We start from the raw sequence: 15,507 nt of genomic DNA, 5'->3' as shown, positions 1-15,507 counted from the left end.
GTGTTCAAGTCTTTGAACAATTATAATGTAAATCTGTCTCAAGGAGAATGTAATGGTGTTATGAGTGTAAAGATGGATAAATACTTTCTAAATCCACATGCTTTGCTCAGTTTAGATTCCTAATATGTATACACCTTCCCAATCTCACCCATAGTAATAGACAATAAGCCTACCCAAGAGATCATGGCTCTTAACCTTGTAGATATTCAACAAGATCAAGAATAGATGATATTTTAATTTTTTTTTTTTTTTTTTTTTTTTTTGGTTTGGACAATGACTATGCCAGCTAAGAGAGGGGGAGAAAATCACACCTCCAGACTATGCCTACATTTCCTGAAAACTTTTCAAAACACCAGGCTTGAATAAGGAATAACGCAGTTTAAGAGTTCAGACTTCTTATGGCACAAAGAAGTGGCACAGCTTTCAGCAAAAATTAATTTCATCACTGCTCTCCGTGTGTGGTCCTGAAAATCGTGTTTGGAATACACTTAAAGCAAAAACTAGAGGAAAGTGCATCAGGATTGCCTCCTCCGGGAAAAAGCAGAGAAAAAAATAATTCTGGCAAAGGTGAAGATGTTAGACAAAACAAAATACAACTCGAAACCAAAAATCCTCAGGAAGCTCAGAAGAAATGGGCCCAGTTCAACAAAAGTCCCCAAATGATACTGTCACCATAGGCCTCAGTTCCCTGGGCTCTTTACCTGAAACTTCTCTTCCCCCACCTTCTCACCCCTCCTCATCTTTACAGCTTGCCCAGTGCAGTCGTTGCCCCCCAGGCCATGGGAACGCCCCCAGTGGCTCAGAACTTGTAAGAGGCTTCATTTCTTCAAGGACTGTGAAGAAGGGCATGGAGAAGCTTTCACAGGGGGATTGTGGGGTGTTGTCATTCTAGGTTAGAATCCTAGATTCACTCTTCTACAGAAACACCAAGTCAAATGATAATTAGCTGGTAATTTCAGCATCATACAGCACTTCAGGTCTATGTTACAAATGGGCTTGGGAGAAGTGATCACTTTAGAGGATGGAAAATGTAGGTTCCAAATGATAACTCATGAGTAACTAAGCTCATTTTTAACTTGATAGCATTCCAAGTTTATGGGCCCATTGATGATTCGTGTAACTTCAACCACTGATTTACTCTATTTGTCCATACATATTCATTTGTGTATATAATATTGATTCTCTATTGGAACAATAATTTACAAAATTCTATTTAGCATCTGATGAACCTTTCACTTTCAAACTAGTCATACTGTACTCTACCCCACCCTACCCCACCATGCCCTTCCTCTCAAGGTGAGGAATCCAGAGCCAAGAAATGGGGCAATGTGGAGTCTATCATCTTAACCATGTTCCAGGTTCCAGGACTCTAGGATTTCTTGCCCAAATGACCCCAAGCCCAGTTCCAGAGTCTGGGTGGGTTCCCTGGGTCCATCCTCCCAGACCACCTCTAGGCATGAGAGGGGGCCGACAGGTGAGTGTCTGTAGCAGATGTGGACACACAGGATAGGGTTTGTGCCAGGTAGTATGGGAAGCATCTAGCCACGGGAAAAGAAGAGAGTCAAGAATAGAAATGGCTGGGCCATGCACAACTCTTTCTTCACTACCATGTTGGGTACAGAACTCAGAGGAGTCTCAGAATTCTGAATCAGAACGTGGCCTTGTTGAAGGTAGCTATGCCAAGACGGGAGGAAGGAACATATTGCACTCAAAAGTTACGAATCCAGCTGAGAAACTGTTAAATATCTAGGCACAGCTCACAGACGTCTACTTTATACTCTTGTCCTTTAAATATTAGCAGCAGGCCTTTCTACAAGTACATGGAAAACTAATAGCCCGAAAGCCCTACCGGGAATCTTCTTGGCCCAGCTGATCATGTGTACCAACTCCTTGTCAGCCAGCTTGGTCAGGGACATCATCATGGAGGCCTCGGTGAAGGGCGCACTGGGGCGGCTGATCAGTACATGGGGTGGCTCAGCCTCCAGGAGGGTGAGCACCAGCTGCTCGGGGCTCAGGGCGTCCAGCAGCAGCTCCCGCACTAGGGGCACGTGGCTGCCACTCCTCTTGGCCTTGCTGGCGCAGTGCAGTTGCTCGTCGGCACTTCTCTGTCTCCGCACAAGGCGGTACCCACATCTCTCTCTCCGGGAGCCTGAAGAGGAAAGCAGGGTCATTCAAATTGTCGGGGTAAAACCGCAGTCAAGTAAAAGAAGCTTGACTTTTATTTTCTGGAGCCTGTGGGGCACGTACCAAAGATTACTATGGTCGTGACTGTACTAGGAAAACCAACGACATAACTTTTCAGGAACTTTTTAGGTCTCCATTTCCAGGTCATCTATAGATACTAACACCATTTCTCTATAAAGCGTGCTCATAAACCTGTTTCCAAACCATAAAATTAGGAATTTTCTTCAGGTAGAAAATGGGGATATTTCCAAAGGTATCAAATAATATACTTTTAACACATTCTTAAAATGTTTATATGCATGTGTGCATATGTATATAGTTCTTTATTCATACTTAAACAAGTACATTTCAAATAGCAAATTAAGTGAAAAAATCTGGAAAATATGGAAGAGAATAAATTTTGGCATAAATTCTTTCAGTCTTTTTAATGCCTTTATATTTTTCCATGTTTTATATACAAAATTATTATTTTGTTTGTTTGTTTTTGAGACGGAGTCTCACTCTGTCACCCAGGCTGCAGTTCAGTGGTGCGATCTCGGCTCACTGCAACCTCAGCCTCCCAGGTTCAAGCAATTCTCCTCCCTCAGCCTCCTGAGTAGCTAGGATTACAGGTGCCCACGACCATGCCCAGCTAATTTTTATATTTTTAGTAGAGACGTGATTTCACCATGTTTGGCCAGGCTTGTCTCAAATTCCTGACCTCAGGTGATCTGACCATCTCAGCCTCCCAAAGTGCTGGGATTACAGGTGTGAGCCACCATGCCCAGCCTTTATACACAAAATTAGATTGTAGTATGTACACTATTTTATTATAATCGTATTTTTGAGACAGAGTCTTGCTCTGTTGCCCAAGCTGGAGTGTAGTGATGCAATCACAGCTCACTGCAGCCTTCCTCTCCTGGACTCAAGCAATCCTCCTTCCTCAGCCTCCCAAGTAGCTGGGACTACGGGAACATGCCACCATGTCTGGCAAATTTTTAAATTTTTTTGTAGAGATAGGGTCTTACTATGTTACCCAGTGCTCAATAGTTTGACTATCTATTTTCTCCGAACCCATTGGGCATTAAAAATCATTTTTAATGTTTGCTAATCTAACAAGTGACTAACCATCTTGCTTTACTTTATATGTTTTAATTACTAGCAAAGTTGATTTATATGCTTGTTCTTTGGATTTATTTACCTTTTTTTTTTTTTTTTTTTTTTTTTTTTTTTTAGAGACAAGGTCTCTGTCACCCAGGCTGAAGTATGGTGGTATGGTCATGATCACAGCTCACTGCAGCCTCAACCTCCCAGGCTCAAGTGATCCTCCCACCTCAGCCTCCTGGGTAGCTGGGACTACAAGTGTGCACCAACACACCCGACTAATTTTTGTATTTTTTGTAGAGACAGGGTCTTGCCATGTTGCCCAGGTTGGTCTCGAACTCCTGGGCTCAAGTGATCCACTTGCCTTGGCCTCCCAAAGTGCTGGGATAAGCCACCACACCCAGCCCAATAAGTAAGTTTTGGTGATATAGAAACAAGGTGGAACCAAAATACCAAACAATAACATGTAAAATGAGAGAGGAATTATTTTGGTTAGAATTTCTAAGATTCTTTTTTGGGAAGACAGAAGCTTAAATTCTCAAATTAATCAAGAACACATGTTAAAAAGCAGAAATATCATTAAAGGAATTGAAACATGGCCAAGCATGGTGGCTCACACTTGTAATCCCAGCACTTTAGGAGGCCAAAGGTGGTGGGGGAAGGCAGATCACTTGAGGTCAGGAGTTCAAGACCAGCCTGGGCAACAGAGTGAAACCCAATCTCTACTAATAATACAAAAACTAGCTGGGCATGGTGGGAGACACCTGTAATCCCAGCTATTTCGGAGGCTAAGGCGGGAGAATCACTTGAATCTGGGAGGCGGAGGGTGCAGTGAGCCAAGATCACGCCACTGCACTCCAGCCCAGGTGACACAGCGAGACTGTCTCAAAAGAAAAAAGGGAATTCAAACAGAATGCATGACTTTTAAACTAGTAAAAGAAGAAAAAGAAAACATAAAAATGTGATCAACTCCCAAAACGGAAGAAGTAGAAAATACATAATAAAATTTTTTAAATCACAAAATAAGATGATAGAAATGAACCCAAATATCAGTTGTCACAATAAACAAAAAATACCAAATTGACCATTTAAGAGTGACCTGAAATCGTACATATTTTTAAATCTAGACATAGATTAGTTGTAAGATATACAACTAACATATAGGAAAACAAAGTAGACAGATAGAAAAATACATAACAGGCAAAATTAACCAAATAAATTGATGTTACTCTACTGATACCAGACAAATAAACTTTAAGGCAAAAATTATTATTATAGATAAGGAGACTTGTTGCCAGAATATTTTAAAAAGATAAATAATTCTAAACTCATATACTTCAAAACAACCAAGGCCAGGTGTGGTGGCTCACGCCTGTAATCCCAACAATTTGGGTGGCCAAGGTCGACGGATCACCTGAGGTCAGGAGTTCGAGACCAGCCTGGCCAACACGGAGAAACCCTGTCTCTATTACAAATACAAAAGTTACCCAGGCATAGTGGCGCATTCCTGTAGTCCCAGCTACTCAGGAGGCTGAGGCAGGAGAATCGCACAAACCCAGAAGGCACAGGTTGCAGTGAACTGAGATCATGCCATGCACTCCAGCCTAGATGACAGAGCAAGACTCCGTTGAAAAAATAAATAAACAAACAAACAACAAAACACAGCGTCCAAACACAACACAAAAGTGATTGAAAGAAAAAGAGAAACTGGCAGATGCACTATTAAAATGGGATATTTAAACCTCTCTCTCAACAGCTGAAAGAGTGAAGAGTCAGAATGCAGAATATTTGAACCACATAATTAACAAGCTTGATCTACAAAGGCCATAGATATTTCGCAAAAATTATCACATACTAGGCAATGAAGAAAATCCTAAGTAAAATAGGCATAAGACCATTTTCTCTGACCATAAGAAAAATGGAAAACAACAACAAAAATATAACTTCCAAATCCCTATATATTTGAGCACCAAAATCTTTATAAGTTTTCACTGGTTAAAGACAAAAATGTAAAATGGAAATTAAGAAAAACACGTTATAAGTAAGGATGTCATTAGCATGGTTACAACTTTTATATGAATTTCCCTTAAAAAAAAAAAAAAAAACCCTAAAAGTTGAAATCTGCAAAATGCTTAGTTTTATACTCCCATCATTATGTTTATTCACTAAATTGTTTACATTTTTAAAATAAATATCAGTTAGAAAATATGAGCAAATTTAAATTATTGGCTACTGGAAAAATTTGTCAGAATTTCCTCTTAACATTGACTAGTTATAGTAGAAGAAAGGGCTCTATTTATTCAGAACATTTGAACCAAATTTACTGCTAAAAGAATTAAAGGCCTAAAATACAATTCATTTTATTAGTAATCAAGTACAATGCTATGGATATTTAAGGTCAATTATAAACCCAGGATAAAATGGAGCAAAATGTATGTTTTTCTTAATTTTTTTTTAATATACTTTAGGTTCTGGGATAGATGTGCAGAACATGTAGGTTTGTTACATAGGTATGCATGTGCCATGGTGGTTTGCTGCAAAATGTATGCTTTTAAAAAGCACCTTTCTGCCAGGCAAGGTGGCTCATGCCTGTAATCCCCCAGCACTTTGGGAGGCTGAGGCAAGAGGATCACTTGAACCCAGGAGTTCAAGACTAGCCTGGGCAACACAGTGAAATCCTGTCTCTACAAAAAATACAAAAATTAGCCAGGTGTGGTGGTGCACACACCTGTAGTCCCAGCCACTCGGGAGGCTGAGGTAAGGGAATCAATTGAGCCCTAGGAGGTCAAGGTTGCCGTAAGCCAAGGTTGTGCCACTGCACTCCAGCCTGGGTTGCAGCAGAGTGATACCCTGTCTCAAAAAAAAAAAAAAAAAAAAAAAAAGTCCCTTTCTGATCATACATTTCTCTTTTGTAGAGTACATAAGGATAAAGAATTACAAAACAGATTTATATACCCTTTACATACCCAAAGTGAGAGATTTTGAATTTATACGTTCAAATTTACTTGACAAATTTTCACTGACAAAGTCTAACATTCTAGGTCCTGTAGTGAGTTCTGGGGATTCTAGACTCAATAAATAAAGCCCTTGACAAGGAACTCATTTTTCTATCAAGGATGTTTCTAGTGTTGTGGCTTTGACACTGTAACCTAGGCAGCTGCCTCTGAGTGAGCTTAATGAGCAGCTCCACCAAATAGGAGTGGTAAATAACCCCAGCCAAAGATGATGATGATAGTAGCGATCAACAATACTAATGGCAGCTAATGTCTACTGGAAGCTTCTATGCACCAGGCATTGCATATTGCACATATCCTGACAGCTACCCTACAGTACAGGAGCTATTACTGTCTCCAATGTACAGAGGAGAAACCAAACATAAGCTCAAATAACTTGTCTAAGATGGCATAGCTAGAAAATAGCAGAAGCAGGATCTAAACCCAAGCAGCAACCTAAATCCAGAGCTGGTGTTTTTAACCACTATTTTATACTACCTACCTATCAAATCCCTTTCATGGAAGACTATACAGCAGTTGTATAAAGATATGGCACCCAAAATATGTTGAACTATTGTCCCAATACAGGGATATAGGCCAAATACATGGCTATTCAGATGGATTTCCTGGCTCCTTACATTTCAGTGTATCCTTATAATGAAGTTTCATCCATTAAGTTAGTCTAGGTGGGTGTTGTCCTACCGTTGTATGACCACATCCACACTTCAGTAGAAAAGACAAGATCAGAAATTCAGAAGAAAAAGGTGATAACAGACTAAATGGTTTCAGAATAAAAGAAGCGGGATGGTGCAAGAGGATCCAACATGCAAGTATAATCTCTAATCCTCCGAGACCTGATGGAAGAAAAAGTGTGCAGAAAGGGTTTTTGGGAGGGCAGATAAGAAGAGTGATGGGAAAGGACACAGACAGAGTTAAGAAAGTTCACCTCGGCCGAGCGCGGTGGCTCAAGCCTGTAACCCCAGCACTTTGGGAGGCCGAGACGGATGGATCACAAGGTCAGGAGATCGAGACCATCCTGGCTAACACGGTGAAACCCCGTCTCTACTAAAAATACAAAAAACTAGCCGGGCGAGGTGGCGGGCACCTGTAGTCCCAGCTGCTCGGGAGGCAGGAGAATGGCGTGAACCCGGGAGGCGGAGATTGCAGTGAGCTGAGATCCGGCCACTGCACTCCAGCCTGGGCGACAGAGCGAGACTCCATCTCAAAAAAAAAAAAAAAAAAAAAAAAAGAAAGTTCACCTCTAATGGTCTTTCTCTATGGTCAGTGAAGGGCAAAATATCCCATTGTATATGTGCAACAACCCATCTCATTTCTTCTGTAATCTCCAAAGAGAATACAGTCTTTTCTTAGACTTTCTGGCTAAATTAAACAAACTTTCTCTCATTCCCTTTTCTATGAAATCTTCTTTAACCATCCCTCTGTACTCTATCTCATGAAATGGTGTTGTATCAAAACTCATATGAGCTTTTCAGGGAAGGAGAGAGAACGGAAGGAAAACTAAAATTGAGCGTCAGTTACTGTGCTAAGTCTTTATATATGTTTTTTGTTTTTTTTTTTTTTGAGACGGAGTCTCGCTCTATTGTCCAGGCTGGAGTGCAGTGGCAGGATCTCAGCTCACTGCAAGCTCCGCCTCCCGGGTTTACACCATTCTCCTGCCTCAGCCTCCCGAGTAGCTGGGACTACAGGCACCCGCCACCTCGCCCGGCTAGTTTTTTGTGTTTTTTAGTAGAGACGGGGTTTCACCGTGTTAGCCAGGATGGTCTCGATCTCTTGACCTCGTGATCCGCCCGTCTCGGCCTCCCAAAGTGCTGGGATTACAGGCTTGAGCCACCGTGCCCGGCCTATATATGTTTTCATACTTATTCTTTACAAAACCCAGTGAAGCAGATATCTCTGTTCAGAGATATGAAAACCGAGGGCCAAAGAGGTGATTCAGTAGTTTGAGCACAGTCACAGTCAGCAAGAAGTGATGAAACAAAAATGAAACATAGACTCTATGGGATCCAACCTTTATGCTCTTCCCAGCATACACTGCCTTGAGCCATGAGGGCTATAGCTGTGCAATGAATCCTAGTATAATAAAAGCATTCTTAAGACTAAGTTGGAAATCATTTTTTAAACACACACACACTCACCTTAAAATATTGTTTAATTTAAAACTTAAAGCATTTATTTGCAATATTTTGTCAGAGCACCAAGGCTTTCTCTTTATGCATCTGGGCCAATTAGACAAAGTCACTTTTCTGCATAAACGTACCCATGAGATATTATCTCTGGATTTTCAGTTTCAGCTTCTTTAAAACAAAAACAGAGCAAGAACCTAGATACTTCTAAGGAATTCTGAATTCAGGATCTCCCAAGGTTTATGTTTTGTTTTGTTTTTCCCCCCAGTCTCACCCATATCTATCTCAATAGTTATTAGTCCTTTAAGATTTTATTCAAAACTTTCAATGCGCCGGGCGCGGTGGCTCAAGCCTGTAATCCCAGCACTTTGGGAGGCCGAGACGGGCGGATCACGAGGTCAGGAGATCGAGACCATCCTGGCTAACATGGTGAAACCCCGTCTCTACTAAAAATACAAAAAACTAGCCGGGCGACCTGGCGGGCGCCTGTAGTCCCAGCTACTCGGGAGGCTGAGGCAGGAGAATGGCGGGAACCCGGGAGGCGGAGCTTGCAGTGAGCTGAGATCCGGCCACTGCACTCCAGCCTGGGCGGCAGAGCGAGACTCCGTCTCAAAAAAAAAAAAAAAAACTTTCAACTAAACATCAACCCCCACCCAACGGAGTCTCATTCTGTCGCCAGGCTGGAGTGCAGTGGCATGATCTCGGTTCACTGCAACCTCTGCCTCCCAGGTTCAAGCTATTCTCCTGCCTCAGCCTTCCAAGTAGCTGGGACTACAGGCGCCCGCCACCATACCCGGCTAATTTTTGTATTTTTAGTAGAGACACGGTTTCACCATGTTGGCCAGGATGGTCTCGATCTCTTGACCTCATGATATGCAGGCCTCGGCCTCCCAAAGTGCTGAGATTACAGGCATGAGCCACCACACCCAACCTCAACTAAACTTTCACAGAAAAAACCAAACTTGTCTTTTCCTATTCATGTTTGCACAAATTTTAATTAAATTTTATAATGTAACAATTACAGTGAGTAGAAACAGGTTTGAGAAGAAGCTCACTGGTTTCTGATAAGGATAAAGTAAAGCGGTGGGAATGGAAATGTTTAGGTGTTCGAGAGAGTAACCAATACACACTGTGAGGCTATGGGCACTGGCAGGGTGTTCTACAGAGGAAATGAAGATCATCGGTGACTCTAGGAAGCCAGAGAAGTGTGATCAGATGAAGAGAACTTCTGCTGTAACTGAACTATAATCGCTGAGGGTTCTAATCTGTTACATACACAGAGAAAAAGAAAAGGGCAGAGAATGCTCACGAGGCAGAGCTACTAAGAAATTGTCAGGGAGGGCAGGGCGCGGTGGTTCACACCTGTAATCCCAGCACTCTGGGAGGCCGAGGTAGGCGGATCACGAGATCAGGAGATCGAGACCGTCCTGGCTAACATGGTGAAACCTGTCTCTACTAAAAATACAAAAAATTAGCCAGGCATGGTGGTAGGCACCTGTCGTCCCAGCTACTCAGGAGGCTGAGGCAGGAGAATGGCGTGAACCCGGGAGGCGGAGCTTGTAGTGAGCCGAGATCATGCCACTACACTCCAGCCTGGGCAACAGAGCAAGACTACTTCTCAAAAAAAAAAAAAAAGAAAGAATAGAAAAAGAAATTGTCAGGAAGTAAAGTGATAGATTTTTGCTTTAAATTCAAATAATTACAATGAGAAATTACAACCAACCACAGGTAAAATACTGGCTAGCAGAAGAGTAAGTGCAGGCAGAGCTGCTCGGAGTACATATAAACAAGCAAGTGAGTACAGACAAGTGAACCAAAAGCTAGCCAGGTGGAGAGAGCTGGGTGTTGGCATCTTTGTCAGTTATATACTAAAGTGCTCACTTTTCTTTGTGTATAAAATATATGTGAATATATGTGAGTATATAAAATACATGTGAATATATGTATGTGAATGTATTACATATACATATGTATACATCTATTACTGTCATAGAACAAAATCTATGCTGTATGTACTTTTCATAGTTCCATTATCTTTCTGACTCCTGCATATTTTTCCACTTCTAGAAAGCTAGACGAGGGGATAGGTATGAGCCTCCCCATGGCTACCCCAGTAACCCACAAGATACACTACTTTTTTGTCACAAGCTTTAACCATGGACATTTACCAGGATTTCATCCTTAGAACTGGACTTTTCAAGATCACAGACAGATGGCCACCCAGCCCTGTTTGAGGATTCCAGTGGCTAGAAGTCCCCTAAACCATCTGGTGGCCTATTTATTCTGTGGTCAGACCACTTGAACTGTAGAAAGTTCTTCTCTACTTGGGGCCAAAATCTGCCTCCCATAATTTGTTCCCACTCACCCCAGCTCTGTTCTCTGCAGTTACTGTGGATAAGTCAATGCCCCCTCCAATGTGACAACACACAAATACTTAATTACTATGTCCTAAATCTCTCTTCCCGGCTACTGTCCCCAGTTCCTCAGAGGACAGGGCTTTTAGAAAGGTCCATATACAATAAGAAGGGAAGCAAGCACTCACCACACTTCACCATTCCCACTTCATAACACTTCCGAAGTCGGCAGGCCTGGCAGCTCTTGCGCCGGTTTTTATCGATTGTACACTGATTTGTAGCTGGACAAATATAATCATTATGGCCTATAGCAGAGTGGGGGGGAAGAAAGATTATTGATACCATCTCTTGGTTAAATCTCTTCCTGGTCAACAACACTGATAACACTTTCCAGCTGAGAGATAGAGGACATCTTCTTAATGACCAGTATAGGTACAAAGGCAAAGTCAAGCTACATTGACACCTTGTTAATGAGTAAAGGAGACCTAGGAACATTTCAATATCCTGGTTTTTGACTAATATGTTATTCTCTGCATATTCTTGGAATTCTCAAAAGAGAGATATAAAAATATATCCTTTGGATATGGAAAATGAGACAGTAACATTAAATTGATTTGCTCCAAGTCACAGAACTCAAGAGTTGTAAATCAAGCCATCAAATTCAACTTTTTATATTCTTTTACATATATCCCTCTTTTGGGTTTAATACAATATTTTAATGGGAATTCATAGTCAAAATAACAAAAGGAACAAATAAAGAAATTAGCAATCTAAATAATGACAGAAAGTACTGCTATTGACAAGAGTTGTGGTGGATTACTGTTCTCAATTCTTCATTCTCTCCCTCGGCCTTGCGACCATGCAGTGTACTAGAGTGGGCAGAGAGTAAACACTTCCCTACCAATTGATGTTGGGCTTGACCACAGGACTTTCTATAGCCAATGATATATCAATAAATGTGCTGCTCCAACAGTTTGGCTTGGCCTCTCGAGCTCCTGTGAGGTAGCCACTGGTCCAAGAAGAACGTGGGGACATGTGGAACAGACCTGACCTCCCCAGAAGCCCAGAACCAAGTTTATGAAGTAGAGTTACTCTAAACAACTCAAAGACATAGAAGTACAGAAAATAAGACTCATTGTAGTAAAATCCTAAGAGTTTGAACTTGTTAGTTATATAGCAATCTCTAAGACAATGATACTCTTAATTCTTTTATGCAAGGAAGAGCTAAGAATATTTACATTTCAAAAATCGTTTCAGATGCAGTACGAAGAACCAATGAGAGGCAGCAAAACTGATGAGGCCATGAAACCAGATGACAGCCTGCTATATTTGTGCAAATGAGAGAAGATGTCTGGACAGGGTATTGGTAGGGAGGATGAGGACAGCTACATGGGTCTGAGAAAGGGTTAATAGAAATTATAATAAAATAGATGAAAAGCAAAAGTGAAAGTGAGTAGGGCATTTTGATGCCTTTCTAATAAACAATATGGCCTGAACATCTTACATTAAGCCTATAATGAACCAGAATTTCAGAGCGGAGAATAAATGAATCTCAAAAATAAATGAAATGAGCAAGTCATAAAAGAAAAAAGTTGCAAAAGAATATGTAGGAGAAGACATGAACACAAAGTTCAAAAACAGAGAAAATGAACCTGCATTATTTAGGGATGCATGTGTAGGAGGCAAAACCACACACAGCAAGGAAGGCAGAAAGGAGGACTGTCCCACCTCTGCAGGGAGGGAAGCGGGTGTGGCAGGAGGGACCACCCAGAGAGATTCTGGGGAGCTATTATATTCTATTTCATTGTTTGAGCACTGGTTACACAGGGATTTGCTTTATAATCATTCTTTAAACTGGACATGGTACATGCAGAATTCTACACGTTAGCATACAATGAAAAGGTAATTTTTTTTTTTTTTTTTTTTTTTTTTTTTTTGAGACAGACTCTTCCTCTATTGCGTAGGCTAGAGTGCAGTTGCATGATCTCGGCTCACTGCAACTTCTGCCTCCTGGATTTAGGTGATACTCCTACCTTAGCCTCCCAAATAGCTGGAATTCAGGCACCCACCACCATGCTCTGCTAATTTTTGTATTTTTAGTAGAGATGGTGTTTGGCCATGTTGGCCAGGCTGGTCTCAAACTCCTGACCTCTGGTGATCCGCCCGCCTCGGCCTCCCAAAGTGCTGGGATTACAGGTGTAAGCCACCACAGCTGGCCAGAAGAGGTAATTAAAAACCTAATTGTAACTCCAATCTTGACACAGTCTTCACAGTCTCTTATATCTACATGAACCTCTCATGTTGCAAAGAGATATCTGCACTTTTATGTTTGTTGCAGCATTGTTCACGATAATGTAAGCAAAGAAGATGTATATGAAGTGCAATAATGTTTTTCAAGCTTTCTTAGGCTCCTTTTCTTCTATTACACTTAAATTATTAACTACACTTCATATCTTTTACTTCAAACAATAGCATCTCTAGTATGGCCCAATTTTATTAAAGTGCTTTGATCTATCATCTTTTTTTTTTTTTTTTTTTTTTTTTTTTTTTTTTTTTTCCGAGACAGAGTCTCCTTCCGTTGCCCAGGCTGGAGTTGCAGTGGTGTGATCTCAACTCACTGCAACTTCCACCTCTTGAGCTTAAGCAATCCTCCCATCTCAGCCTACCATGTAGCTGGGACTCCCACTTTTCCACTCCTACTACCCTTCCTAGCCTCTGGCAACCATCCTTCTACTCTATCTCCTTGAGTTCAATTGTTTTCTTTTTTTTGGTGGTGGGAGGGAGATGAAGTCTCACTCTGTCGCCCAGGCTGGAGTTCAGTGGCGTGATCTCAGCTCCCTGCAACCTCCACCTCCTGGGTTCAAGCAATTCTCCAGCCTCAGCCTCCCGAGTAGCTGGGACTACAGGTGCATGTTGCCACGCCCAGTTAATTTTTCGTATTTTAGTAGAGACAGGGTTTCACCGTGTTGCCCAAGCTGGTCTTAAACTCCTGAGCTCAGACAATCCACCCGCCTCGACCTCCCAAAGTGCTAGGATTACAGGCATGAGGCATCGCAATTGTTTTCATTTTTAGCTCCCACAAGTGAGAACATGGGAGGTTTGTCTTTGTGTGCCTGGTTATTTCATTTAACATGACTTCCAGTTGGATCCATGTCGTTGCAAGTGACAGGATCTCATTCTTTTTTATGGTTAAATAGTGGTGTATATGTTCCACATTTTCTTTATCCATTCACCTGTGGATGAACACTTAGGTTGCTTCCGAATCTTGCCTATTGTGAACAGTGCTGCTGCAAACATGGGAGTGCAGACATCTCTTCTATACACCGATTTCCTTTCTTTTGGGTACATACCCAGCAGTGGGATTGCTGGATCATATGGTAGCTCTATTTTTAGTTTTTTTGAGGAAACGTCAAACTATTCTCCATAGCAGTCGTACTAATCTCCATTCCGACCAACAGTATAGCAGGGTTCCCTTTTCTCCACATCCTCGCTAGCATTTGTTATTTCCCATCTTTTGGATATAAGCCATTTTGACTGTGGTGAAATGATATCTCATTGTAGTTTTGATTTGCATTTCTTTGATGATTAATGATGTTGAACACATTTTTATATACCCATTTGCCATTTGTATGCCTTCTTTTGAGAAATGTTTAGCCAGATCTTTTGCCTATTTTTTAATGGGATTATTAGATTTTTTTTCTAGAGTTATTTGAGCTCCATCTATATTCTGATTATTAACCCCTTGTCAGATGGGTAGTTGGCAGATATTTTCTCCCATTCTGTGGGTTGTCTCTTCATTGTTTTCTTTGCCATGCAAGCAGCTTTCTAACTTGATGTGATCCCATTTGTCCACTTTTGATTGGTTGCCTGTGCTTGTGGGGTATTACTGAAGAAATCTTTGCTGCAACCAATGTCCTGGAGTGTTTCCCCATGTTTTCTTTTAGTAGTTTCATAGTTTGAGGTCTTAGATTTAAGTCATTGATCCATTTGGACTTGATTTTTATATATGGTGAGAGGGATCTAGTTTTATTCTTCTGTACACGGATGTCCAGTTTTCCCAGTACCATTTATTGAAGAGACTTTTTCCCCAAGGTGTGTTCTTGCACCTTGGTCAAAAATGAGTTAACTGTAGATGTATGGATTTGTTTCTGGGTTCTCTATTCTGTTCCATGGATCCCTATGTCTATTTTAAGCTAGTACCATGCTGTTTTGGTTGCTATAGCTCTATGGTATAATTTGTAGTCAGGTAATATGATTTTTCCAGTTTTGATATTTTTGCTCAGAATGGCTTTGGTTATTCTGGATCTTTATGGTTCCATACAAATTTTAGGGTTGTTTTTTCTATTTCCGTAAAAACATCATTGGTATTTTGATAGAGATTGCATTGAATCTGTAGATTGCTTTGGGTAGTATAGACATATTAACAATATTAATTCTTCCAATCCACGAACACAGAACATCTTTCCATTTTTTTGTGTCCTCTTCAATTTCTTTCACCAATGCTTTATAGTTTTCATTGTAGAGACCTTTCACTTCTTTGGTTAAGTTAATTCCCAGGTATTTTATTTGTAGCTGCTGTAAATGAGATCACTTTAGATTTTTTTTTTCAGATTGTTTGCTGTTGGCATACAGAAATGCTACCGATTTATGTTGATTATGTATTCTGCAACTTTACTGAATTTATTACATCTAATAGTTTTTTGGTGGAGTCTTTTGATTTTTCCAAATATAAGATCATATCATCTGCAA

The 15,507-nt window shown here is 40.9% G+C and overlaps 1 protein-coding gene across 2 annotated transcripts in view; it reads right to left on the bottom strand.

Moving 5' to 3' along the window:
• Positions 1-15,507, bottom strand: part of ESR2 (estrogen receptor 2) — a 70,129-nt gene that overhangs the window by 32,325 nt on the left and 22,297 nt on the right. For both annotated transcript variants that reach the window (XM_010383689.1, XM_010383688.2), the window contains exons 4-5: positions 10,947-11,063; positions 1,850-2,149 (exon numbers count right to left, since the gene is read on the bottom strand). In XM_010383689.1, coding sequence (XP_010381991.1) covers positions 1,850-2,149; positions 10,947-11,063 — 417 coding nt within the window. The remainder of the gene's footprint in view (positions 1-1,849; positions 2,150-10,946; positions 11,064-15,507) is intronic.

The sequence above is a fragment of the Rhinopithecus roxellana genome, chromosome 5, assembly GCF_007565055.1.
Source record: "Rhinopithecus roxellana isolate Shanxi Qingling chromosome 5, ASM756505v1, whole genome shotgun sequence".
Classification (NCBI taxonomy): Eukaryota; Metazoa; Chordata; class Mammalia; order Primates; family Cercopithecidae; genus Rhinopithecus; species Rhinopithecus roxellana.
The sequence above is the reverse complement of the archived record's forward strand: the minus strand, read 5'-3'. Positions and strand labels throughout refer to the sequence as shown.